The sequence below is a fragment of the Schistocerca gregaria genome, chromosome 4 (genome assembly GCF_023897955.1).
Source record: "Schistocerca gregaria isolate iqSchGreg1 chromosome 4, iqSchGreg1.2, whole genome shotgun sequence".
Taxonomy (NCBI): Eukaryota; Metazoa; Arthropoda; class Insecta; order Orthoptera; family Acrididae; genus Schistocerca; species Schistocerca gregaria.
The window spans coordinates 439474410-439499878 of NC_064923.1; the positions used below are offsets into that span (position 1 = coordinate 439474410).

At 45.7% G+C, this 25469-nt stretch overlaps 1 protein-coding gene across 2 annotated transcripts in view; it reads right to left on the reverse strand.

Annotated features, from left to right (window-relative positions):
* LOC126365858 (peroxidasin homolog) overlaps positions 1–25469 on the reverse strand; it is a 1186130-nt gene that overhangs the window by 286713 nt on the left and 873948 nt on the right. For both annotated transcript variants that reach the window (XM_050008525.1, XM_050008523.1), the window contains exon 3: positions 14255–14326. In XM_050008525.1, the coding sequence (XP_049864482.1) occupies positions 14255–14326 (72 nt within the window). The remainder of the gene's footprint in view (positions 1–14254; positions 14327–25469) is intronic.

Consider the following 25469-nt stretch of genomic DNA (forward strand, 5'->3'; position numbering starts at 1 on the left):
CTTGACTTACGTACTGCCGGTGAAAATAAACGACGTCATCAGTGCTGGGATGGCACTCGTCATTGTGGGACGCCAGAAAGCAGGAAAAGCGCAAGCGAAACAGGGGTACACTACGTGACAGTGTCCAAAGTTCCAGAGCGATTCTCGTGAAATGCGAAACGTGAATCAGTTTCGGACGAAAGCGATCAGATAATGAGGCAGGGCGCGAGTTTCGCGACGGCAGTACAGTGAAAAGACACGAGCGGCGGCCACAGCGTCGGCATTACTGGCACGGCGTTGCGACGCTGCTGTGTGGCACAGTGTTGGCGAAGGCCGCGGCGGCGGCGTCGGCGCCGTCGGCGCCGTCGTCGGCGGCGGCTTTTCACCGTGCTGCGAGGCGGTCTGCTGCCCCGCCGTCCTGCCTGCTCGCTTAATGAGTCCGCATTTCATATTCTGGCGTGTCCCGCACGGATCAATACGCGGCGCTCCCTCGCAACCTTTGCCTGCGACGGCGAAATAACGAGACGACGCGACGCGACCGCGCAAATGAGGACTGCCCTCTGCCGGGGAGTCCCCGCCCCTTCGCGCGACGCTCTGCTTCAGGCCTTACATCGTTCCACCCTTCGACCTCTTTCGCGTGCGTAAACACCGTACGCGTCTCACAGGAAATCTTGAAGCAGCTAAAGCTACTAGATGAAATCTTGACAACACGGTAAAACTGTTTCGGTATTACGACACAGTACACACGGCCACAATAGTCCACTGCTTTTGCGTCGAATGCAGCGGAAATCGTACGCCTCTTTTTCAGTGACTTCTTATTATTCCTCAATGACTGATCGGTCTTGGAGGGCGTCTGCGTACCCTCCTCAGATTACTCTAGTCCAGGGCTTCCCAACGTGTGGTACGCGGACCCCTTAGGGGTCCGCCGGCTGTTTCTAGGTGGTCTGCGGCCACCTTTCACCAAATCGTGTAAAATAATGAGTAAAATTATTGAATAAAATTGTGAAAATCAAATTCATCACTATTTTTTTTCCTGTGAGAAACATATGTATAGCACACGAAAGTTAGCAATAACATTCGATCTTTGGCAATAACATTGACAGTCGGCAACACAAACCAAAACATTGGTGCGGCTCCCGCTGTCGGAGGTTCGAGTCCTCCCTCGGGCATGTGTACGTGTGTTTGTGTGTGTGTGTGTGTGTGTGTGTGTGTGTTGTCCTTAGCGGAAGTTAAACTTAGACTAGGGACTGATGACCTCCACAGTTAAGTCCCATAGGCTTCACATACATTTTTCTTCGGATTTCACAAAAACCACACACACACACACACACACACACACACACACACACACACACACACACACACACACACACACACAAACACACACACACGAATGTCACGAAATATGCATCCTCCTTACACAACAGGTGCCAAACAGTGGAAGTGAACAGACTACAGGTGGCAGCTTGTCAACAGTAAACAGTTTGGACCTTGACGTTGATTGCTCTTGGAGGAAGGCAGCTCCAACGTGTGAAATGCCAATTACCAAGTAATATTAATCAGGCTATAGTGTCTTGAACAAAGGGAGTAAATCTACTAGTAAGTGTTTGGATACAGCGGGAATTCAAATTGGATCGTTAATTTCAAGTTGTTTTCATTGATCTCAAAGACTATTGATACTTCGGGGAGGGGGGGGGGAGGAGGAGGGGTCATTGGGAACATGGCACTTGCATTAAGAAGCTTTCAGTTCCCATGGGTTTTGCTCTGAAATTTAAAGTTACTGTGCTCTTTACTGACTAGGGGTCCGCCATGGATTTTCGACTGAAGAAGGGGTCCACCAGCTGAAAAGGTTGGCCCTGCTCTAGTCTACACTCCTGGAAATGGAAAAAAGAACACATTGACACCGGTGTGTCAGACCCACCATACTTGCTCCGGACACTGCGAGAGGGCTGTACAAGCAATGATCACACGCACGGCACAGCGGACACACCAGGAACCGCGGTGTTCGCCGTCGAATGGCGCTAGCTGCGCAGCATTTGTGCACCGCCGCCGTCAGTGTCAGCCAGTTTGCCGTGGCATAAGGAGCTCCATCGCAGTCTTTAACACTGGTAGCATGCCGCGACAGCGTGGACGTGAACCGTATGTGCAGTTGACGGACTTTGAGCGAGGGCGTATAGTGGGCATGCGGGAGGCCGGGTGGACGTACCGCCGAATTGCTCAACACGTGGGGCGTGAGGTCTCCACAGTACATCGAAGTTGTCGCCAGTGGTCGGCGGAAGGTGCACGTGCCCGTCGACCTGCGACCGGACCGTAGCGACGCACGGATGCACGCCAAGACCGTAGGATCCTACCCAGTGCCGTAGGGGACCGCACCGCCACTTCCCATCAAATTAGGGACACTGTTGCTTCTGGGGTATCGGCGAGGACCATTCGCAACCGTCTCCATGAAGCTGGGCTACGGTCCCGCACACCGTTAGGCCGTCTTCCGCTCACGCCCCAACATCGTGCAGCCCGCCTCCAGTGGTGTAGCGACAGGCGTGAATGGAGGGACGAATGGAGACGTGTCGTCTTCAGCGATGAGAGTCGCTTCTGCCTTGGTGCCAATGATGGTCGTATGCGTGTTTGGCGCCGTGCAGGTGAGCGCCACAATCAGGACTGCATACGACCGAGGCACACAGGGCCAACACCCGGCATCATGGTGTGGGGAGCGATCTCCTACACTGGCCGTACACCTCTGGTGATCGTCGAGGGGACACTGAATAGTGCACGGTACATCCAAACCGTCATCGAACCCATCGTTCTACCATTCCTAGACCGGCAAGGGAACTTCCTGTTCCAACAGGACAATGCATGTCCGCATGTATCCCGTGCCACCCAACATGCTCTAGAAGGCGTAAGTCAACTATCCTGGCCAGCAAGACCTTCGGATCTGTCCCCCATTGAGCATGTTTGGGACTGGATGAAGCGTCGTCTCACGCGGTCTGCACGTTCAGCCCGAACGCTGGTCCAACTGAGGCGCCAGGTGGAAATGGCATGGCAAGCCGTTCCACAGGACTACATTCAGCATCTCTACGATCGTCTCCATGGGAGAATAGCAGCCTGCATTGCTGCGAAAGGTGGATATACACTGTACTAGTGCCGACATTGTGCATGCTCTGTTGCCTGTGTCTATGTGCCTGTGGTTCTGTCAGTGTGATCATGTGATGTATCTGACCCCAGGAATGTGTCAATAAAGTTTCCCCTTCCTGGGACAATGAATTCACGGTGTTCTTATTTCAATTTCCAGGAGTGTATCTCGTGCAGTCACTTTCGCATCAGCGTAATTTCGGCACCCTACATCGTTCTGAACCTGCTTCCTGTACTCGTATTCTAGTCTTGATCGACTGTAACGAGCTTATTTTACATTTGTTATTGTAACGTACGTCGACTGCTACTAATAGTGTACAGTTCCGTTAAATAACATTGAGGTTTATTTTTTCTAATGTTGATTAGCATGAATTATAAGGACTTGGTGTGTTCGCAGTGTATTATATAAAATCAGATTTGTTATTTATTGTGTAATACAGTTCTATGTGTTCATGTAATCTCGTTGTGATTTTAGGAGCTTTGGGCCGTTAGAGAAACTAATATATACTATGTGAGCAAAAGTATCCGGACACCCCCTTAAACATACGTTTTTCATGTCAGGTTCATAATGGTGCCACCTACTGCCAGGTACTCCATATCAGCCAACTCAGAAATGATTAGACATCGTAAGAGAGCAGAATGGGGCGCTCTGCACGGACTTCGAACGTGGTCAGATGATTTGGTGTCACTTGTGTCATACGTCTGTACGCGGGATTTCCACACTCCTGAACATTCCTAGGTCGACTATTTCCGATAAGATAGTGAAACGTGGGAACGTGAAGGGACTAGTACAGCACAAAAGCGTGCAGGGCGACCTCATCTGTTGATTGACAGAGACCACCGGCTGTTGAAGAGGACAGTAATATCTAACAGTCACACACCTATTCCGACCATCACACAGGAATTGCAAACTTCATCAGGATCCATTGCAAGCATCAGGACAGTTAGGCGGGAGGTCAGCAAACTGGGATTTCATGGTCGAGTCACAAATCTCGCCGGTAAATGCCAAACGACGCCTAACTAGGTGTAAAAAACGTAAACAATGGTGGACTGAACAGTGGAAAAACATTGTGTGAAGTGACGAATCACGGTACCCAATGTGGCGCTCCGACGGCAGTGTGTGGCTATGGAGGATGCCCGGTGGACGTCATCTGCCGTCGTGTTTAGTGCCAACAGTAAAATTCTGAAGCGGGGGTGTTATGGTGAGGCCGTGTTTTTCATGGAAGGGGCTTGCTTCCCATGTTGTTTTTGTGCCACTAACACAACAGATGTCTACATTGATGTTTTAAGCATCTTCTTGCTTCCCACTGTTGAAGAGCAATTCGGGAATGGTGAATGCACCTTTCAGCATGATCGAGCACTTTTTGATAATGCTCAGCCTGTGGTGGAGTGGTTACACGACAATAGCATCCCTGTAGTGGACTGGCCTGCACAGAGTCCTGATCTGAGTCCTATAGAACACCTTTGGGATGTTTTGGAACGCCGACTTCGTGCCAGGCCTCACTGATCGACATGGAAACCTCTCCTCAGTGCAGCACTCGGTGTAGAATGGCCTGCCGTTCCCCAAGAAACCTTCCAGCACCTAATTGAGCGTATGCCTTCGAGAATGGAAGCTGTCCTCAAGGCTAAGGGTGGGCCAACACCATACTGAATTGCACCATTATCTATGGAGGGCAGCAGGACTTGTAAGTCATTTTCAACTGGGTGTCCGGATACTTCTGATCACATTGTGTATGTGAATAATGTTATGAAGAAAAAACTGAAGATTGATGGTGAGTTACATTGAGTGGCAAATGTGAGAGGAGATGAGTACTACGAGCAGAACAGTCTGTTGTCATTAACAGCAATAAGATATGTATTTTTAATGGAGCGGCGACGCCAGGGATCCTACAATAGTCGTCTCCGGTTGGAAGCTGCAGCACGCACATCTCTTCAGTTACACTGTCGACTCTCAACAGACATTTCGTTGGTGTTGAGCATCAATACAAACAGACTCTTATAGACAAATATTATTAAAGTGTGTTACATACTGTGCTTTATCCACCTCAGTTCATTTGAATGTTTACATTAAATATGACTACTGAGCACTGCACCAGTTTGGTGAACATACGAATCGATACTATGGAATCTGATACTCTGCTTTTAAAAAATCGTTTGCCGCATTCTCTACTAACAGCAGCTATGTTTCATTGACAAAACCCTTACATAGGTACCACATCATCATATTCAACATTCGTAAATACGTGGAGCATGCTTAAGCAATACAGTAGAAATGGCCAACAGATCACTACCATGGGTGACAATTTCAGTTATGTAAAGTCAAACACAACTTCACAACTTGACATTATAAACAAAAATAGCAACCTGTAAATAAACCCTTATCAACAGGAATACTAACATACAAAATGAAAAATAGTCTTTAGACGCAGCTGTGTCTATGTAGCCACAAAAAACTGCCTATGTTTTGTTAGAGGGTTACTTCGTACTAATCTACACTACACCCCGTAAAAAGTTACCGTTTCTCCTGAATCACCGTATGCAAAACCATATGGAGCATTTGCTTGCAAGTAGTGACTGAATGTTTTGAAATTGAGGGTTATTGTGCCTCCTCTGAAGATCACCTAACCGCAGGCCTTATAAATTACACCTCTATCCACACTGAGCGATATGTGTGGAACTCCAAAGCATTTCTCGTCAACCTGAATTACATGTGGTAACACGACAGCTAGTAAAGTCCATGGCATCGCCGCTGTCATCGGAACTGCACACTACAGGACATGGGTCATGCGTTCGGCTCTTCGTAAGTGCTGTATCCTACGAGTTATGCTCTCCTGCAGCACAACCAGGTCTGACGGGTTGCCTAGCTGGCAGCTGTCATCTGCATTACAGCAACAACATGTTTATGGCATAGCTTGATGATGGTGCCTCTCGGACATTGGTTCAAATGGCGCTGAGTACTATGGGACTTACCATCTGTGGTCATCCCCTAGAACTTAACTACTTAACTACTTAACTACTTAAATCTATCTAACCTACGGACATCACACACATCCCTGGCCGAGGCAGGATTCGAACCTGCGACCGCAGCGGTCACGCTGATCCAGACTGAAGCGCCTAGAACCGCACGGCCACGCCGACCGGCTCCTCTCTGACAGGTAGCTCGTATATTCTTACGCTATTCTCTTATGCTAGTCACGCATACGAAAATAGTGTGGATCAAGTAACTTTCCTCTCGACTGGTATATAGGAAGATGCATGACTCCATGTTACAACGCCAACTACATAGATTGTGCATTGAATAAATGCTGTGACTTTTATTAGTACTGTAATGAGAAGGTACGTAGACACCTTAGCCATCGTACTTTTGCTAGGGGCCTGAACACTGATGAAAAGTTGTGTCTCTTCAGCGCCAGCTGACCTTTATCGACAATGTACGACGAAAAGCAAAAACAACGCTAATTACCTTATCTTATCTTAGGTGGTGTTTTTCCTGCATCTCTCACCATAAATGGCTTGTGATACCTGGCGATGACTGTAGCTGTATTCCCTGAAGACCTTCTAGAGGCGTCTTAGTTCCAGTGACAGTTTTTCAGCGTCTGAGACGACTGTAGTACCATGGACGACGGTGTTAACATCGGCACGTTTTGGTGCCGGATAATGGTGGCTGAGAGTGTGCTGATAGTGATCTGCGTGTGCGGGTTTCCTGTACACACTGTGCCGGAAGTGTCCATTGGTTTCCGACGAAGGAGGACGTCAAGGAAGGGCAATACACTCTCTAGCTCTGGTCCCATGGTAAACGTGATGTGGTCGTTAATGCCGTTCAAGTGTCTAGGAATTCTCACAGATTTTCGAGTCGATGGGGCAGATGATAAAAGTGTCATCTACTTAACTACAAAAGCAACTTGGATTATCTGGAGCCGTTTCCAAAGCGACGCTTCCAAATTTCTCCAAAAAAATCTGGCTCTAGATGGAGCTAAGGACTTCCCAACACCATATAGAAATTATGATTATGTCAACGTGTGTTTAAACAGACCCACAACTGTACTATCAAACAAACAGGGAGAAGAGATCTATGTAGTCATGTACAGAAACATCCGTAAATAGGAAGGCCACATCAAAACTGATTCTTATATTACGAAAACCAGGTCACAGATATTGAACTCGGCAGATGAAATCGTCGGTGTTTTTGATGTGAAGCACACAGCGATCCACATGCCGCATGATAGACTGGCCAGATGTTTTGACAGTGTGTAAGGTGGTGACCTAGTAGTGTTCACAATAGGCCGAAGAGGAGAACCCGTTTTGTGGATCTTTGGGATCCTATAAAACTAAGGAAGTCTCGGCGCGTGAGGGAGGTAATTGTTAATAACAGCCTCTTTCAATGGTGACACTTTTAGGAGTTCTGTTATCTTCCTCCTCATTCCTTACTTCGGGTCCCGCAGTCGTTTCCGGTAGGTATCCTCCTCGAGAATCAACTGAATTTTAGCGTCGTGGTCACATTTCTTTAGAATTAAAGATCCATTGCCTTTGTCAGCTGGCAGAACTACTATCGGGAAATCATGCGGGAGTGCGTGAAGTCCTTTGCGTTCTGCCCTAGTCATGTTAGATGGCAGTGGTTTAAATTTTGAAATAATCCGGCTGGTTTCGCGACTAATTTCGTCCGCACTCTCACCAGGCCTCTGGTGGATTGCTTGTTCAACCCCACTTACAGTGCCACAGATAAGGATACCTCGAGGCTTTGGGAGTCATTTACCACTTGACAATGGCAGAAGACAGCTCAGTCGGAAGCTCGAGGGATTTTAACAAACTGACGCGGATGGAAGCCCGAGAGGGATTTAATTACGCACTCATTCATACGCGTCCCATAAATTTTGGATGGGACTCATGTCGGGTCGTCTGGGTAACGGAATCATTCGCTCGAATTGTTCAGAAAGTTCTTCAAACCAGTCACGAACGGATGTTGCCCACAGACATGGCGCATTGACGCATTGTCATCCATAGAAACCCTGTCGTTGTTTGGGAGAATGAAGTCCATGAGTGCCTGAAAATGGTCTCCAAGTAGCTAAGCATTATCCTTTCCACTCAATGATCGGTTCAACTGAACCAAAGGACTAAGGCGTTCCATGTAAATACAGCGCACACCATTGGGGAGCCGCCAGCAGCTTTCACAGTGATTCGATGACAACTTGGGTCCATGGCTTCGTAGGATCTGGACCACACCTGAACCCTGCCGTCAGCTCTTACCAACTGCAATGGGGAATCATTTGAGCAGCCCTCTATTTTCCAGTCGTCTAGGGTCCAGCCGATACGGTCACGAACCCAGATGAGGCGCTGTCCGCGATGCCGTGCTCTTAACAAGTGCTCTCGAGTCAGTCGTCTGCTGCCATATTCTAACAACGCGATTTCCCCACACTGCCCTAACGATTACGTCCATCGTACGCCCCACATTGATTTTCGCCGTTATTTCACGCAGTGTTTCTTTCTATGAGCATTGACAACTCTATGTAAACACCGCTGCTCTCGATCATTAAGTGATGGCCGTCATTCAGTGTGTTGCCGGTAGTGAGAGGTAGTGCCTGAAATTTGGTATCTATGGCATACTTCTGACACTGTGGACCTTGTAAATTCGAATTCCCCGACGATTTCCCAAACGCAACGTCTCATAAGTCTGGTTCCAATTCCAAAATGGCTCTGAGCCCTATGGGACTCAACATCTGAGGTCATCAGTCCCATAAAACTTAGAACTACTTAAAGCTAACTAACCTAAGGACATCACACACGTCCATTCTCGCGACAGGATTCGAACTTGCGACCGTAGCGGTCGCGCGGTTCCAGACTGAAGCGCCTAGAACCGCTCATACTACCGCCATCTGTTTAAGAGCATGTCGCTGTCACGTGACATTTGTCACCTCAGTGTACATTCTCTTGACTTCGGCCATCATCAGTTATTCTGCTGCAACAAAACAGCAAAGCGCATGTGCGAAATGTAGTGTCTCCTCAAATTAATTCCCTAGTTATCGCCCGATGTAATTTGACAACATTCCACTACAGTTGCAGTTGTTTTCGTTTCGTTTATGCTCACCTGCTATCCTCTTTCGAAGGCAGTGTCCATTCCCTTCAAATGCAGTTATAGTTCCTTTGCCAATTCTGAGAGATTTAGAATATCATCGACGAATATCAAAATTTTTAATTCGTCCCCCTGAACTTTTATTTCCTTTCCCAAATCCTCCTTGGGTTTCTGTATTGCTTGCTCACTGTACGGACTGAATAGCACTCGGGGTAGGCTACACTCTTGTCTCGCTCCTACACTCCTGGAAATGGAAAAAAGAACATATTGACACCGGTGTGTCAGACCCACCATACTTGCTCCGGACACTGCGAGAGGGCTGTACAAGCAATGATCACACGCACGGCACAGCGTACACACCAGGAACCGCGGTGTTCGCCGTCGAATGGCGCTAGCTGCGCAGCATTTGTGCACCGCCGCCGTCAGTGTCAGCCAGTTTGCCGTGGCATAAGGAGCTCCATCGCAGTCTTTAACACTGGTAGCATGCCGCGACAGCGTGGACGTGAACCGTATGTGCAGTTGACGTACCGCCGAATTGCTCAACACGTGGGGCGTGAGGTCTCCACAGTACATCGAAGTTGTCGCCAGTGGTCGGCGGAAGGTGCACGTGCCCGTCGACCTGCGACCGGACCGCAGCGACGCACGGATGCACGCCAAGACCGTAGGATCCTACGCAGTGCCGTAGGGGACCGCACCGCCACTTCCCAGCAAATTAGGGACACTGTTGCTCCTGGAGTATCGGCGAGGACCATTCGCAACCGTCTCCATGAAGCTGGGCTACGGTCCCGCACACCGTTAGGCCGTCTTCCGCTCACGCCCCAACATCGTGCAGCCCGCCTCCAGTGGTGTAGCGACAGGCGTGAATGGAGGGACGAATGGAGACATGTCATCTTCAGCCATGAGAGTCGCTTCTGCCTTGGTGCCAATGACGGTCGTATGCGTGTTTGCCGTCGTGCAGGTGAGCGCCACAATCAGGACTGCATACGACCGAGGCACACAGGGCCAACACCCGGCATCATGGTGTGGGGAGCGATCTCCTACACTGGCCGTACACCTCTGGTGATCGTCGAGGGGACACTGAATAGTGCACGGTACAACCAAACCGTCATCGAACCCATCGTTCTACCATTCCTAGACCGGCAAGGGAACTTGCTGTTCCAACAGGACAATGCACGTCCGCATGTATCCCGTGCCACCCAACGTGCTGTAGAAGGTGTAAGTCAACTACCCTGGCCAGCAAGATCTCCGGATCTGTCCCCCATTGAGCATGTTTGGGACTGGATGAAGCGTCGTCTCACGCGGTCTGCACGTCCAGCACGAACGCTGGTCCAACTGAGGCGCCAGGTGGAAATGGCATGGCAAGCCGTTCCACAGGACTACATCCAGCATCTGTACGATCGTCTCCATGGGAGAATAGCAGCGTGCATTGCTGCGAAAGGTGGATATCCACTGTACTAGTGCCGACATTGTGCATGCTCTGTTGCCTGTGTCTATGTGCCTGTGGTTCTGTCAGTGTGATCATGTGATGTATCTGACCCCAGGAATGTGTGAATAAAGTTTCCCCTTCCTGGGACAATGAATTCACGGTGTTCTTATTTCAATTTCCAGGAGTGTATTTCAACCACTGCTTTCCTTTTATCTTCTTCGACTCTTAAACGCACATCACGAAATATCTCTGCTACTAACGCGCCTCTACAAGCAATGTGGTAAACATGTTCTCCGTTTCATTTCTTCAAAAACTTTGAAAAATGAGCGCGTGTCAAATGAGATTCACTGCGCATTTTTCAGTGTCAGAATTGGTAGTACTACACTTTTAATACAAACAGACCATAATTTATAAAATGTCGGTAACGGCTTATGTGATGCGCAAAATTTATTACGATGAAAGTTTATCTTGCTACTATATCTCTTCTGTTCCAGGTGTTACATTCAGCTTCATGTGTTGTGACATGTACTAATGATGGCATACAATAAAATACTGTTGTGTTTTGTGCTACGTACAGAACATTTCCGCGGAGGGAAAATACGAGCTACGACAGGAGCGTCCATTTATTCCAACTCCCAAGCTGCATGTGATTTATGAAGTGTTTGAGTCGGAAAATGATGTAGCAAGATTAGAAAAACTAATGGAGTACACATTGCTTGTTTACGCTTAATTTGAATACCTCACAGAAAGAATAATATCTAGAGAGCAACGTATTGAATGCCGTGGAAGCGTGGAGAGAAAGAGCGCTACCGTAAAATGAATGGTACAAGCAAAAATCATTTGGTCCACCTGCACACATTCGTTATAGTGCATCGAATAAACTAACCAGGTTGTCGAGCTGGTAAGTCCCTCATTACCTAAGAAATTCTTATTTCTGTGATAATAGCGGTACATAAAAGAGAATATGTTATGTCTGTCGTAACTTCAAATCTGTGTTCGGGGTCGTATTGAACTACACTGATGTGTAAAACTTCATATTGAAAGTAACATTCACTTAATGTGTCACTACCGAATAATATAGCTCGATGGAACTTGGACCATACATAGAAAGAACTCTTATAGTATAGTACAGGATGTAGGACCCTAACTGAAATAAATACGTAATGAGACTAACAGAAATGATACTTTTATTGCAGGACAATAGTTACACTGAAATCACCGTGATTCGTGATTGTCCCCTAAACATTACAAAAGGCAGGACATATGGTTCTTAATACGGTGTGTGGTCGCCACTGCCGACTGTGTTTGCTCTGGAACCACAAGCTTGATAAGGAGGTCCTGTGGTAGGCACGATCCATTCCCCCACCAGAGTGGTCATTGGTACATGTGCGTGTGCCGGCCGCTATGGAAGAGCGGTTCTAGTCGCTTCAGTCCGGAACCGCGCGACTGCTACTGTTGCAGGTTGGAATCCTGCCTCGGGCATGGATGTGTGTGGTGTCCTTAGGTTAGTTAGGTTTAAGCAGTTCTAAGTTCTAGGGGACTGATGACCTCAGATATTAACTCCCATAGTGATCAGAGCCTTTTGAAACATGTGTACGTGCTGAAATAGGTCTTCCCAACGCAACCCACACGTGTTAAATGGGATTTATGACGGAGGTACGGGCAGGCCAGTCCATTCTCCGAATGTTCCAAGAGCTTCTCTACCTGCACAGTTTGATTTGGTGGCACAGTCACTCATAAAAAGGCAGTCAGGGCCTAATGCATCACTGAAGAGGCGTAGCATGCGCAAAGGCCACAGTGTCAGAAAGTGTTTGCATGGTAGTTTACCGTCTTCTAAGATTTGGTTGATCAGTGTGAAAGTGTTGTTAATAAAACTAGACTGAACTGCATGTGACTGCTTTAGTCTTTAATAAAACTTGCATCTGACTGCGCATTTAGCTGAACTGAACTTTATCTGACTGCATGAAAATATTGTTGGAAAATTAATACTCAAAACACACATCTGACTGCATATAAGTTTAGTGGTAAAAATAAATGAAAGTCACCAACCTGTATCTGACTGCGTCTGTGGACTTAGCTCGTGCACTCCTTCCCGTTTAGCCGATAGTAAAACATATATTCAACTCAGCCGTAGTGCAATGGCATAAAATTGTCATTCTAGATATCTTTTTGACCCTGTTTGTTACTTAATAAAGATTCTGTCCTGATCTGAATAATTTGCCAACTGTGCAATGCCATATAGATTATTTTACTCTGATAAATGAAATTATTAGCTTTATTCATGGGAACTTTACTTTAATGTACCTTTTGGTTCAGTGCGAGCACAGGATGCGGAGAAGGACATAAGGTGTGAGATGGAACTCTAATTTTATCTAAAAAATATTTATTGTTCAAACGTTTAAGGCACATGCGAAAAACTAAGAAAACTTCGATAGCATGGATTAACGAGAAAGTTTCACAAAACGCTTATTGCATCAACAATGGGATTTATATCTAGCTTTTAGGGATTATTTAACCAAAGAAAACCTATTTTATTAATTATTCTTTCTAGTATCCCCAGGTATGTGCCGAGTTTCGCTCAATATATAGCATATTATGTGCGTAACGCCAATTCTTACTTTGATGCTGTCACGACCCGGCTGCCTCCTGCAGGCATCTAGCTCCGACTCGAAACACGTCTGCTGTCTCTGCACATCTCCCCACCACTACTCAAACTTTTACCGCGTGCACCTAGCTCTGTTATCTGTCAAAGATCTTACTACTCGAAAATGTACTACTCGTCCAACCTTGCGGTTGGGAACTATCGACATTTTTCACTGGCTCTATCCTGATCGAATCTCAGCACATAACTTTCAAGTGTGGCAATGCAACATTATGCGGCCCTACACTAAAACATCTAGACCACCAGAACGATCATGTACAACACTGAATTACGTGTTCCCACCTGTCACCGTATGTGGATAATTCACTGTGTCATTGTATTCGGTCCACACATGGCTGTTTCCGGGGTAGCATTTAGTCCTGACTGCATGTCTGTGGATGACAAAGCAGGACGTCAAGGAATAGAAGAAGTAGAAGAGCTCTAGGAACTGGCCGATTCCCCAACGTAAATCTCACCGACGGCGTGTGGGATGCATTGGGGAGACGTATTTCTGCACGTACGAATGCGCCAATGATTATGCAGCTGTTGCCAGCACTCCCTGCCACAAGAGCGTATGACCAGCCTTGTGGCCAGCATGGGAGCACGACCCAGAGTATGCGTTTCTGCCTCTGGTGATCACACAACCTATTATGAGCAATGTCCTGCATTTCTGTGGATCACAAATTCCAGTCACCATCATAAATCACGGTGACTCTCGAGTAATTACTGTTTTGGAACAAAAGTGTGATTTATGTTCGTCTCATTGCATATTCCTTTCACTTACCTTTGTTCATACTGTAGCAGTTCCTTCTGCATGTGACACAAAATTTATTGAGGTACACTACCTGGCAGTGACCCATCATGTGAAAGTTGCTTTCATCCTTGAGTTTTACGCACTAATATACTAAATTTGTTACTATGTACTGGGCAAAAAATACTAATTCGTAAACAGTGTCGTTACTCGATTGGTGTCATAAAAGTACTGTAGAATGGTGAGAATGGGACGGATACTTACAGGTAGCGCAGCTTGCTGAGGCCGTCAAACACGCCATTCTGCAGTCGCCAGATGTGATTGTTGTTGAGTAACCTGCAACAGAGGATGACATTCTCAAGAAAACGGCAAGAGGAACGTTCTCTGTTTGGCAGCAAACATTACATGAAAAGGAGTTCATTGACCGCCCACTGCGAAATGCCTTGATCATGTTGCCCTTAGCAACAGGATGCTTCTAATTGAATGTGGAAGTATCAGACATGTGTGCGTCGTCAGTTGAGCTCTAGAATTGTGTGTCAGATTAAAAACGGTTGGCCCGTTTTGTTTTTAGAGCTACTTCAAGGGCAAAGAAATGGGTTGCAGTCTAGGAAGCCTGCAAACACAACAGTGCCTGCATTCTTAAAAGAAACGAAAGAGGTCGAGAAGAGGTTAATTATTCGAAGCATATATTTTATGAAACTTCCTGACAGATTAAAACTGTGTGCCGGACCGAGACTCGAACTCGGGACCTTTGCCTTTCACGGGTAAGTGCTCTACCATCTGAGCTACCCAATCACGACTCACAGCCCGTCCTCACAGCTTCAATTCCGCCAGTACCTCGTCTCCTGCCTTCCTGCGAGGTTCGCAGGAAAGCTTCTGTGAAGTTTGGAAGGTAGGGGACGAGGTACTGGCGGAATTAAAGCTGGGAGGACGGGGCGTGAGTCGTGCTTGGGTAGCTCAGTTGGTAGACAGCCGGCGCGGTAGCTCAGCGTGTTCGGTCAGAGGGCTTAGCTACACTCTGTAATAAAAAAAAATGAGTGAACGGATCAACGAACAACCAGAACAAGTGTCATTCGACATCTGTCACGAACAAAGTCAACGAACAATATAGAACAAAATGAGATTTTAAAACAAAGTTGCTAGAGCACTTGCCCGCAAAAAACAAAGGTCCCGAGTTTGAGTCTCGATCCGGCACACAGTTTTAATCTGCCAGGAAGTTTCAAATCAGCGCACACGCCGCTGTAGAGTGAAAATTTCATTCTAGAAACATATATTTTGTACTTGGAGGAGTGTATGAGTAATGTATGGTAGAAACTAAACTAACGTTTCATTCGCAACATTAATTTTACTCGTTTGCATATAGGGTACACTGAGGGTGAAACTCCACCCACAAACTCTCGGTGCTGATAGTATGGACCAAAACAAGAAAAAATCCAGTAAAGATGCACTGTAAAGTACATATCTTAAAACCCATAAGTACTTGTTTATCTTCCCTTCAGACAAGAACATCTCTTCTACTGAATAAGTGCTCAAAGTTCTGCTGATATGCATTTCAGAGCCCATATTTACTGGACCATTTTTTCTTGTTTTGCTCCATATTACCTTCTCGCAAAATACAGGAAGCAAATAGTATGCAGTAGATCAGATGTCTCTCATGATATACAAGATGAACAAATGCTCATAGCTCTTAAGGTATTAATTTAGGGCCCATGTTTAATATACAGTTGTTTCTTGTTTTGATCCATACTATCTCCTCTGAAAGTTTGTCGGTGGGATTCTGGTTCACTCTTATATCCATTACCTCTGTACAGCTTACGGGCAAAGGGACGTATGCAAATGAGTTTATGTGGGAAGAACTAGAATTATATTACAGAATGAAATTGTATAAGAATAAATTGTATTTACCTTGCTCTGTTAATTGATATATAGTACACGGAAAACAATGAAAAATATTTATAATTTGTATTATTTTGTGAATAAAGGCTACTTTTTGTACTTTCACATACAGAACAGCACCTTGCGTTCTGAAGACATCGGCTTAGTTGGCAATTGACTTGCCTCGGTGCTTGACTTTGCAGACCGACGAACAGTCTTTCACTCTGGTTAAAATTTAGAATATTGACGACGTGTTCACGCAGTTTGAACCTCTCTGTCTCCACTGTTTCCCAGTGTATTTTGTTACATACCAGAGATGTGCAGTCAGACATGAGTCTTACAACAAATATTTCTCTAAATGTCTTCATGCCCAGTCTCTTAGACGCCTCATGTTCATTTCATGTGAACTCCGTTGTTTATGCTACAACAAATCATAAGAAATATGGTTTTACCTCTTTGATCTTTCTGGTATCAATTCGTAACTGTTAAAATTTATCTGTGTTGTAAAAGTGCATCCCTTCTCTTTTTTTTCTTTATTGATTTTCAATTCCCCCCAAAAAGGGGCGGGCTGGAAGCAGCTTAGTTCTCTGCTCTACAGCCTACAGACTTTTTTGTAAGAAAAGGAAGAAGAAAGAAACAAGGAAAAATAGGCGATAACATGATGACTGAAAGTGTAAAACGGCGTAAAAATGCGGAAAGTTAAAACAGAAAGCAAAAGGTGTTGGCAATGTCGATAAAATACACAGGAATCGGACAAGTAACATAGTAGACACACAATTAAAAAAACATGGCGACAGTCTGGTTTCTGTTCGCAACAGATAAAAAATCACACTCAGCGACAGTATGATGGCTGTTCACTACACGTCCCTAAAAACACACCACGGAACACTCACTGGAAAACACACACTGTAAAACACTGCACGAAAATGGTGGCCCAAATATGACACTCCCGAACCAAAGGCAGATGGGGGGGCGGGACCTGGAGGAGGGGGAAAAAATCAAGGATGGAGGAGAGGAGAAAACGAAAGGGGGGGAACCAAGGAGGGAGAGGACTCATAAGGGGGGGGGAGGGGCAGGGCAGACGTGAGAGGGAATAAGAAGAGGCAGAGGAGGGAAATGCAAAAGGACGGGGGAAAAAAGGGGGCAGCGAGAGGGGAGGAGGGGAAAAAAGAGGAAGGAAGGGGGGAGAGGGAGCCTAGGAAAATGACAGAGGAAAGGAGGGGGAGTGAGGATCAGAGTTGATAGGAGGGATAAATGGAGGAAGAGAGGGCATCATCCCGGAGGGGAGTTGATGAAAGCCACCTTGGGAAAGGAGATGTAGGGTGTAGAGATGGAGGGTAGGGGGGGGTACAACATTTCCCTTCTCTTCATATGAACAAATAAGCCAGTTGCAAGTTCGATGCTGGCTGAGAGTTCAACATAGGACGCAAACTTCTGGCTGGCTTATTCCAAAAATTGCACATTGTGAAATGATGCAAGTCCGTCAATAATAGCAATGTCAGCTGTACTGCAGACACAAACGAAAACAATTGTTTAACGTCACAGTGTAATTCATCAACAAGAGGGTAGCCATCACCTAAGTTGTAAGTATAAAGTCTAGAGCTTTACTTTCACAATAGATGGCGGTAGCAACAAGTGTTGGTGCATGTGATCAGTGGTAAGTGTCACACAATGAGCTCACACATTTGTAAACAAGACTCCATCAAAGTATTAGTCGATTTGTAAATACATCATCAAGTAATTACATCATCAACTTATGAGTCCGGTTCTTGTCTTTTATGGGCAGTTTTAATTTTCTGCTTTAACAGGAAGAAATTTGCGGACGAATGAATCAAATAATGGATAGGTGGTGTGAAATAAAACAAAGTATGTTTCGGTGTTGTTCTGCACTCCCAGCCCCAAGAACCCATTTACATTGCCAAGAAAATTATACATCGATGACAGTATTTAAATGTTATGTTCCAATACCTTTTCCAAGCGAAAATTCCACGTTTGAAATTTTTCCCTGGTCTCTGCGGAAATAAAACGTGTCTGCCAGTGCTCTGACTGACTTGTTTCATATGATACCAACTCCCACTACTCTGATTCAAATAATGGATATAGAACACTAGAAGTTACAGAAATCATTGCATAACACCAGGAGCTCGTACCTCCCGCATACTATTTCCCAATTGTAATTTATATACACCTCCTGGTAGAGACATAGCATGAGCAGTTCTTCAATGCTTTCGCTTGTAAATGTGTTTTCGATTAATAGCTAAACTTGTGGCACCACACAGGCACGGAGAAGAGTCCTGGAGAAAACGTTGTGTTAGTCGAAGACGGAAATTCTTTTGTATTATTTCACGAAAGGCAGTTGGTTACGATTTCAAATGCTATTGGGTTGGAGAGCTTCAAAAGACAGTCACTCCACACATCATGTATAGTAATGCTCGTGCCACAACGCCATATTGTAACTTCAAGACACATTCTCCTCATGTGTACTAGGGAATTTGTCAGTCACAAATGTGGTAACTGCTTGTGCATAGGCACACATCTCCTTAACATCCAACTCAAGGCTCACAACAGACTCTGCCTCCTGAAACTCCTGTCCGGCTGGACATGGGGTCTGCATCCTTCCACCATCCTTCACAGCTACAAATCCTTGATCAGACCTATCCTCTGTTATTCCAGCATTTCTTTGATTTCCGCCTCTCCTAGGTTGTCTAAATCCCTCCAAATCCCCGAACGCCATGCACTCCACCTCGCCTTCCGCATTCACCTTCCGTCCCCCACGTGCATCCTCTACGACCTCATCCCTTTCCCCCACCTTCTCCACACCCTATATATGTCCGCCACCTTCATCCCCCACACCCCCAGGGGTCTACCTATCTCTCCAACCACAGTCAATTGCCGCACCTTTACCGTTGTGTCCCACCCTCTGTCCATCTCCACACCGTCCACCTCCTTTCCCAGCTCAACTTCCAGATGATGAGCTGCGCCCTGACATCCACGCTTCCTACCAACTCTAACGCAACATTGTTCCTGCCTCCTCCTCAGGGCTCCCTCTGCTCCCCCTCCCTTCTCCTGAGCGGCTTTCCCCACGTACGCCACCTCCCTCTCTTTTGCTCCCTTTCAGTGTCTCTGCACTCCATCCTGCCTTGTCTTCCCTCTTCATCTCCCATCCCATGTCTCCTGCCTCTTGGTGCATCCGCTAACGCCCCTACACTTTTCATCCCGCCTCCTGCCCTGTTGCACCTTGCGCTTCCCTCCTTTTCCATCCTCTCAGGGCTCTCCCTCGTCAGATACCACCTGGCAGTTTTATTCTTCATTGTGTGTGCTCCTAATGGGTTTAAAGTGTGTTGTTCTGCAGTGTTTTTAATACTGTGGCCAACTTTTAACCTGTGTGTGTGACTTCAGTGTCTTTTTTGTGTTCTACAAATCACCAACTGTGTTTTTTAACTTTATGTCGCCTTTTTTAATTGTGCTCCCCATGAACATCTCCATGTCAGTGTATTTTTACCTCCATTATGTCCCCATACTCTGTTTTATGTCCCCCTCTTTTTATCGCTTTATATGTAACATTTTCTTCTTGTATTAGCTGCCATATCACTTGGCTGAAGGGTGGTGGATTGCACCGCTGACAGCCCTTCCCTGTCCATATCGCAATAAAGAAAAAAATAAATGTGCATTGGCACATTGCGACTGATCAGCACAATGGATGACAATTTACCTGAAAATTTCTCCTTTTTTCTGTTGATGCTTACTCATGAATTATATACCTGGAGTGAGGAATGTAAGACTTGTGTGACCAAAGCCATTTCTAAGGCCAAGCTCGAGGTATCCATATGGCGCCCTTGCAGTGGCTGCCAGACCCAGGTATGCAACCCTCCGATTTTGCAAAAATGACTGGGCAACCGAATTATTTCAAAGCTTAATGAGAACCTGTATGTCACGAAAAGCTAACACCATACTGGCTGTTAACAATAAATTCACTTTCTCTCTTCTCTTGAGTGAAAACTTCCACTGGGACATTTTCAGAGTTTTCTTAGGAGGAGGCTTCGAAGAGTGAATCTCTGCTCATCTGAGTGGCCGAGGGAAGTGGCTGAGGAAAGTAATAGGTGGGAGGTATTTTGAGGTGAGGGCGGCAGAGGCGGGACTGGACTGTAGAGAAGTGTGTTTAGTGACACTTGTGTGAGATTTCGATGGGCGCAGGCAGGTATTCTTACTCTGCTATTCCTCTCTGAAGAGTTTAAAATTCGTCTCCGTCATCAGATCTGGATGGGAGCCGACGTCCGCACTCAAGGGTCGGAAATGAAATGAACGTATGGCTTTGTAGACCGGGAGTTCCCCATTCGGGAAAGTCCGGCCACGGAATGCAAGTACTTACTGCATTCGACGCCACATTTGGCGACTTGCGCGCCGGAGATGGAGATGAAATGATGATGAGGACAACACAACACTCAGTCCCTGAGCGGAGAAAATCTCCTGTCCCAGCTGGAAATCGAACCCCAGCCCCTTGGCGTGGCATTCCGGCGCGCTGACCACTCAGCTAGCGGGAGCGGACTGAAGGGTCGAACTTTTACCGGGACAGGTATCTCACTGGTATCAGACACTGAGAGGTGTGCTTGCTGCTTTTAGACTCCAACGCCAACTTTTAAATAGGTAAGCACTGCTTCCCTGCGTTTGACGTACGTGTGAGTGGATGGTAGTGGCTCTGAGAGGCTCTTTTATTTAGATTGATTCAATTCTGCAGCAATGAAACCATCTCTTCCCCTCTACGATTCGCAAGCAGATATAAATTTAGTTCAGTGTCTCCACATTTTCTTCAAGGTCTCTCACGTAATGCCAAGAGGTTGCAGTTAATTTCCTGCATGTGTGATTAACACCCCCCATTCAGGTAACACAACCCATGAAATTGCTGCTTCTCCATCGGGGAATGCAAATGTGACTGAGATCTTCTGAGCTCCTATCTTTCTTTCGTATCTTTCACGCTTCTTTGTGGCCTACCATGAACATTTAATGTATAACCCAAGTGGCTCTTTACTATCTCTATTAACGATTTTGTTTCTCTGCCGTATGTGAATACACTACAGGTTTCCTTTTCGTTTAAGCACATGAAGTGTGATATTAAACTGAATACATCGCGTCTCTTCGCCATTTCTCTTAAGACCAGTGCCTGTGCTTCATTTACGAGGGATTTTCCGTGTTATCCTTTAGATCAGATTTTCACATTACGTACTTGAGCGCTAAGGGAGGGGCGGGGGGCGGGGGGCGGGGGGGGGGGGGTGTTCTGTTTCCCAATAGTCCAGACAGGATCAGTAGGTAACAAGGCCAGTTCGTCGGATCCCACACAGGCCACTTGCATCGTTTTATGGCGGATGTGGGTTTATCTCGGGCCTGTTGTGGTATGCTCCGTGCCTGCAACATGTATGTGGTAGCGACTAAGTAGTCTCAGTAAGTGAGCCGCTGGTTGCAGGAATCTCTAGTCTTTTCGCATAGGAGGGCAGAGCGAAACCAGCTCTGCGCCACCTTTCCAGCACTCCAACAAAATGAAAGTCTCATCAATAAAAAAAAAATGACGAGAGATGGACTGATCTCCGAACCTTCGTTTTTAGATATATGACACGTATAGGGTGTTTCTGTAAGAGCGTGGATTAATTTAACAGGACGTAGAGTACGCTCCACTGAACAATTTGAGGTGGGGAACCTGAGGTCGGAGAAGCCAGCTTAACGAGATAATAGGAATAAAATCACACTACTGTGTACTTTTTTATTTACATTAGTTACAGTGAACAGCAAATTCTATCATTCACACAATGGATGGACCATTTGTAATCTATTTTACAAAATGTGCTGAAACTGACGGCCATCAACCTCAATGCAAGAATGACATCGGCGAAAAATATTCTGACGCACCCTGACAAATATCTATCATGTGTTGCGAATCACATCATTGGCAGCTGCAGTGCTGGCGACTAATTTCATCTGTGTATCCACTGGGGTCTCACGCACAAGTGACTTTAGAGATGCTCATAGGAAATAATCAAGGGGATTCAGGTCAGGAGACTTAGCAGGCCATGGAATACGACCTCCTTCCAATCAAGCGAATAGCAAATACTGCACCGTTACAGCTCCATTGTTTTGTACTGTACGTCTCTGAATAGCACTGAGTAATGAATGGCTCTGTCGTTGACTCATGTTCTGTCGTGGGACAACGTAAACACGATACAACAAAGCTACTTTATGGACAAGTGAAGTAAACAAATCCTGCATCATAACTTCCTAGCAGTCAGGCTTGTTCCCTTGCCGGAAATGAAGTATATACATAAAAATGAACAGCACAATACGTGTAAACTTGTTCGCGTTTTAGTTGTAAATATGTTAAAAAACTGTAATGCTGCACAAAGCGGTAGACAAGTTTACTTCCCTAACTCCTGAAGCTGGTTTCTTCGTTCCTTAAATTGTTCAGTGGAACATTCTCTATGTCCTGTGACATTTTTGCACGCTCTTACAGAAACACACTGTACATCACTAACTTGTTAATCAACATCCCTCCTATTCAATTCCTTAACCGATTTCAAAGCTGTAAGTACGGTCTCTTTATATGAGCTGCATCTACGTCATTGTTAAGTATACCGGACAAAAAGTTTGTCAGCTCTGGGAACATTACACTAATACCACTTCAGATCACCTCCGGTCTTGATAACTGTCTCAATTTGGAGGGGGAAGAGTTTCCCACGATTTTGCAGGTGTGCCACATTTAGCGGACCAGTCAAACTGCCACTGGGTGCCTGCGTGTATGTGATACCAGGAAAAACTAGATCTAATCCTCTGAACAAGGCTGTTGAAATCTTCGAAGATAAGAGTGACCACAGCTAACTCGTAATTTTGATGTAGAATTAAGGGCAAAACCTGGTGAAAGTGAATGTTGATAAAAAATTCTTGTAATATTGACGACAAACTGGATAGTATAAGGAAAACATCTCCAAAGAGAATGTTGATGTAAACGTTCTGGTAATATTGACGAAAACCTGGATAAGTATGAGGAAAACATCTCCAAAATATCACAGAACCATCTCCGTCCTGAAGTAAACCATCTACACACGGCGGGATGAAGACCTCATTCGGCTGTCGAGGCACTCGACACCTTGTGGCACCTGAAAAAGAGGAAAGAATAGCGACCGATCGGAAAACACTACACGTTTCCCGTCAACCGCTGCCCAGATTCTGTGCTGTTTTGCCTACTCAAGGCGAGCAGCTTTATGTGCCTCAGTGAGTCACGAGCTTTGCAAGGTTCTCGACTGCAAAAGTCATGTCGAGCAGTTCCTTCACAGTATTCGCTCGGAAACTGATCGATATGAGCCTGCATTCACTGACAGCAAATAGTCCTGTTCGATTTGAAACCGATCGTCAGTAAAAATATGTCACTCACGTCCGTGGTTCCAGTCGCTTAGGCCCCTTTTTACGAATCCTGGTGTTACGCCTTATTACGTGGATGCGAATGATACACCATTCCTTGTAGACACTTTCGTAGTCCGCGTTGATACACAAAGCACGTTGGCCGAGCGGTTCTAGACGCTTCAGTCCAGAACCACGCGGAACCACGGCCATGGATGTTTATGTCGTCCTTATGTTAGTTATGTTTAAGTAGTTCTAAGTTTAGGGGACTGATAACGTCAGCTGTTAAGTGATATAGTGCTTAGAGGCATTTGGACCATTTGATACACTAACAAACAGGGCAACTTCATTCCCGGTGTGGTCATGGGCACGCCTTCAAACAAGATAGCTTATTTTAGCCATTGCGTCATGTCCACAGGTCTACCTATGTTACAGCGCTGATTCGGTACAACAGACTGGTAAATACACTCTACTTCACCGCCATGCCTAACGTCAGCCATGGAGGGGCACCTGACCACCTGCTATCATTTCTATACCATCTGCAGATCTTTAAAGCGACCAGTATTTTCTTTCAAGAGGCTGGCCAATATTTTGTATTGTGATTTTATTCGTTTCATCGATTTTGACCCTCCCGAAGGAGGTTCGAGTCCTCCATCGGCTATGGGTGTGTGTTTTGTTCTTAGCATAAGTTAGTTTAAGGTAGTTCAAGTAGTGTGTAAGTCTAGGGACCGATGACCTAAGCAGTTTCGTCCCTTAGCAAAATGGCTCTGAGCACTATGGGACTCAACTGCTGTGGTCATCAGTCCTCTAGATCTTAGAACTACTTAAACCTAACTAACCTAAGGACATCACACACATCCATGCCCGAGGCAGGATTCGAACCTGCGACCGTAGCGGTCACGCGGTTCCAGACTGTAGCGTCTAGAACCGCTCGGCAGGTCCCTTAGCAATTCGTACACATTTGAACATATATTTTGAAATAATAGAACTGGGGAAGTAAGTTTTGCTTCAAGCCCCATAGACGGTGCTTAAGTTCAGACTGGTAATGGAAACTGATCTTGCCTTCTTCAAAGGACCCATCCATGCATATTCTTTAAACGTTTTAGGGAAATTTCAGAGAAGAAAAATACAAATAGCCGGTGAGGAACTGAAACCACTTTCCTCCCGAATGCCTGTCCACTTTGGAGCAGTTATCAAGCTACAAGTCATAGTCAGGAAAGAGGCTGAAAACTACAGGCTTCCTAATATTTGTCCGAAATGTGTCACCTAGTTTTCCAGTACACATTTCAAATTGTGGAAACTTTTATTGCAAAGCACTGACTCTCTATACCTTCGCTCCATGTGGTTTGTTTGTCATACAATATGTTAGTGGTATAATTGCAGATATTTTCATTTGTGACTAAGGACAGTGTGCTGACCAACGTTGCCTCAGTGTTTATTTCATTTGCAGATTATTCACTGCAGCTGCTAGGCATAGTACGTTTTTACGTTCGTTATTACCCCCAAGTACACGAGACAAGAGTAAGCCATTAATGCTTATTTGCCCCTGGACAGCAGGTCAGGCGTTGAAATAAGGAAGCATGGACGAAAAATAGTTAGTCTATACTGACAGGTGTAATCCACTTAGTCGTTGAGCTACAACCTGCAGAACACATTAGGTAGTAAATTATGTGACGTGATTGCAGGAAGGCCCTTAGATGCAGAGAAAAAGCTACTAACACATTGAAGTGGGTATTAAGGTATCTGTAATTGTGCAATCATACCCCTAAGACAGTGTATATTGCTTCTTAGGAATTCGTCCTTTGACTTTTATGATAGTTACCGATGGCAAGGTACTGCTAGGTTGATAACGTTATTTGACAATTATCGAATGTATTCAGCGCGTTGGACGTATTTTTTTATGGGTTGACATATTTAGAGCGGCCTCGTTGCCGTGTAAAGTACTAAACAACCTTCAAATCCGATTCAGAGAATTTGAAGCTATATAACCTTCACGATTATCAGATGTTCGGGATCAGTAGTCTCCGTGGGACGGATAAAGAGTTGCTTTCATTAAAAGATAGGTTAATAGAAAAGTTCGCATTTCTTCAGTAGATTTTAAGGCTTTCCAGTCTGCGTAGCACATAAATTGGTTTGAATTTGCTGATTCATTAAGAAGTACCAACTGGAATACATTAATACCCCTGAAGTTATTCAAACATCTTATAAAGAATGTGGGTCCGAG